The sequence below is a fragment of the Aphanomyces invadans genome (genome assembly GCF_000520115.1).
Source record: "Aphanomyces invadans strain NJM9701 unplaced genomic scaffold supercont1.9, whole genome shotgun sequence".
Lineage (NCBI taxonomy): Eukaryota > Oomycota > Saprolegniomycetes > Saprolegniales > Verrucalvaceae > Aphanomyces > Aphanomyces invadans.
Genome location: NW_008580154.1, coordinates 640,621 through 643,146, shown reverse-complemented (window position 1 = coordinate 643,146; position 2,526 = coordinate 640,621). Strand labels below are relative to the sequence as shown.

At 48.3% G+C, this 2,526-nt stretch overlaps 1 protein-coding gene across 1 annotated transcript; it reads right to left on the bottom strand.

Moving 5' to 3' along the window:
• Positions 1 to 54: 54 nt before the first annotated feature.
• H310_05362 (hypothetical protein) lies at positions 55 to 500 on the bottom strand (the record flags this gene model as incomplete). Its single annotated transcript, XM_008870058.1, has 2 exons — positions 55 to 330; positions 375 to 500. The coding sequence occupies 2 exons, from the start codon at positions 498 to 500 to the stop codon at positions 55 to 57; spliced, it is 402 nt and encodes a 133-aa protein (XP_008868280.1).
• Between the last annotated feature and the right edge of the window lie 2,026 nt (positions 501 to 2,526).

The following is a 2,526-nucleotide window of genomic DNA, read 5'->3' as shown; positions in this document are numbered from 1 at the left end:
GCTCGACCCAGGCTAAGGACCTCCTGCATTCCCGGCTAGTTTTGTCTGTATAGACTACGTAACACGATCATCATCATCATCATCAAAGTGCGATCGATTCTGAGCGACGACTTGAAAGTCCGGAGTCCGGCCGTCGACCTTTTCCTGGCACACGATCGGCGTGTTCAAAAACGCGGCCGCTTCCAACGGGTCCAAGATAAGGTCGGTGAGTCGCGAAATGCCGGCACATGGGAGCAAGTGTTGGTTCGAGGAAACTTCACGAGCACTTGACGCCCGTTCTGTGTGCCCGTAACCTTTGCATGGCCACGCGGCGAAGACGACAACGAGGCACTAAAACACGGCACTGACGCTTTAGAAGTGGAAGGCGCCACCACCTTGACCTGAATCATGTCTTGGCTGTCGATGGCCAATTGAGCGACATACTGATGGAGGTGGACGACGACTACTTCGACGTCACCAAGTACTACAAATGTACGAGCCATGCCTGGAGCAGGATGCATCGGGTCAACTTCGACGCCCTCGGCGTGGAATAAGTCGCGCCAAGCTTTGGCCAGCGACCAGTTGAACCAGTGGGTAAGCGCTCACGTCGATGTCGTCGCGTGCGGGTTGTAAGTCGCAGCGATGGATACGATTTGGATAGGGTCAACACATGGACTGCACCGGTGATCGAGCCGGGAAAGCGCGCCAGACGACTCAAACGCCCCCTCGTCGGTACAGCAAATCTCGCAGCCTTCATCAAAGGCCACTTGAACACACGCTTGCAAAAACTTGCATGGAGACGGGAGCGGTGGCCATTTGGGTCTGTATCGCCCGAAGAGTTACGAGACCCAAGCCAGCACGGTCGTTCGGGAAGATTGCGTCGGGATACACGCCGTTGGCAGCGAGGACCTCCTGGATGTTAAGTGCCAGAGATTGGTCGCGAGCGATGTGGACAATGCCACAGGCGGCCGTCGCCCCAAGGACTCGCTTGAGTTCACTGACGGCTGGAAGCGGGACAAGTGCGTCGTCCAGGGTATAGGTGACTTCGTGGATGTCGATGAGCGGCTGGGCAAGCGGTTATTTTGAATATAATTTGTCCTTCTTGGGCGAATCAAAACTCCTACAGAAGTACCAGGCATTCTTTCACAACTTCAAATGTAAAAATATGTCTAAATCTACCACAACGCTGTGCATACAAATTTCCATATAACCTGGAGTATCCCTTTGTCAAGTTTTTATCAAGTTGACTGTATCACGGACGATTGGACACATCCAAATCTGACATGAGGCCACTGATTGGCCGGTCAACAGCATTAAGAAGATATGCTCTTTTCAGTCTTGAGAAGAAAGGGGACCGAACTCACTGCCAATTGAAGTGACCACTACCCCTACATTGCAAGCCTAGGCTCATTGGAGGATCGTTAAAGGCGAGATTAAGTAAGTGCGGTGTGGTTATTAGGGAGAACTGCCGTGTTTGCAGCCGAAAAGTGAATTGGATCTTGCATGAATTCTTGAAAATTATGCATGGATGACTGTGTAATCATCACACGGTTTCAATACTTCCTCTGTTTCACATTACTGGGGACAATTGAAATTACACTTTATCCACATTACCGGGGACATTTTTCATTGATTGTCTAAGAACAAAATTCATGCATGCTATTGGTTAAACCAAGAGCGACGATGGGTAGGACACGTTTGTCATCAGAGCTGCGCCACGCCGTAAAGAATTCTTTCGCAAGTGTGGCAAACGATATATGTTGCCTTCGTTGTTCTTAAGAATATGGCGCATCACAGCCTGTAGGGTAAGAAACACATTAGAAAGCTTCTCAGCATCCACCTCATGAAATGCTGCGAGTGTGGCAGCAATAACGTCGTCCAAGGAGCGACTGACCATCTTGTATTGTAGCAACTCATTGGACGCCATGGCCCATGCGGCAACTTTCCAGTCTCCATGAGGTTATGGAAGGCCATGATGACCTCGATCTTCCTTTGGAAGGACAGCTCACGCCTAGTCGGTGCCATCAGCTTGAACGTGCGTTAGGCCCGTATTTTTTAAATGAAAATGATTGATTTCGTATTTTTTGTTTGGCCATTCAAACGGAGTCGATTTTGGGCGCCATAAAGTTGTTTTCCCACTCTGCAGTCAATAGACGAACCCAATACTTTTATTTCTCTTTCGATTGTGATAATTTTTGTGTGAAGTGGACGAGAAATGTAATTTTGGGGTCGCTAGAAGTGAATTGTCCCCAGTAAAGTGAAACAGACGAAGTACTTGAAATACAGTGATCTACATGTGAACTGGCGCAAAGTGGTACCTGAAATATTTTTTTACATTCCAAAGCGTCAAAAAATCAAACATATTTAACCAATCAGAGCACGCCTGATCTAAGCTGTGTGATTGGCCAAATCAAACATGATCTAAGCTGTGTGATTGGCCAAATCAAATTTCAAATTCGTGAATTTGATTGGTTCATTCAAATTTCACCTTGTCAACTTTGGTCCGCCTGATCAAGTGCCATGTCACCGCGTGACATGGCAGCACGC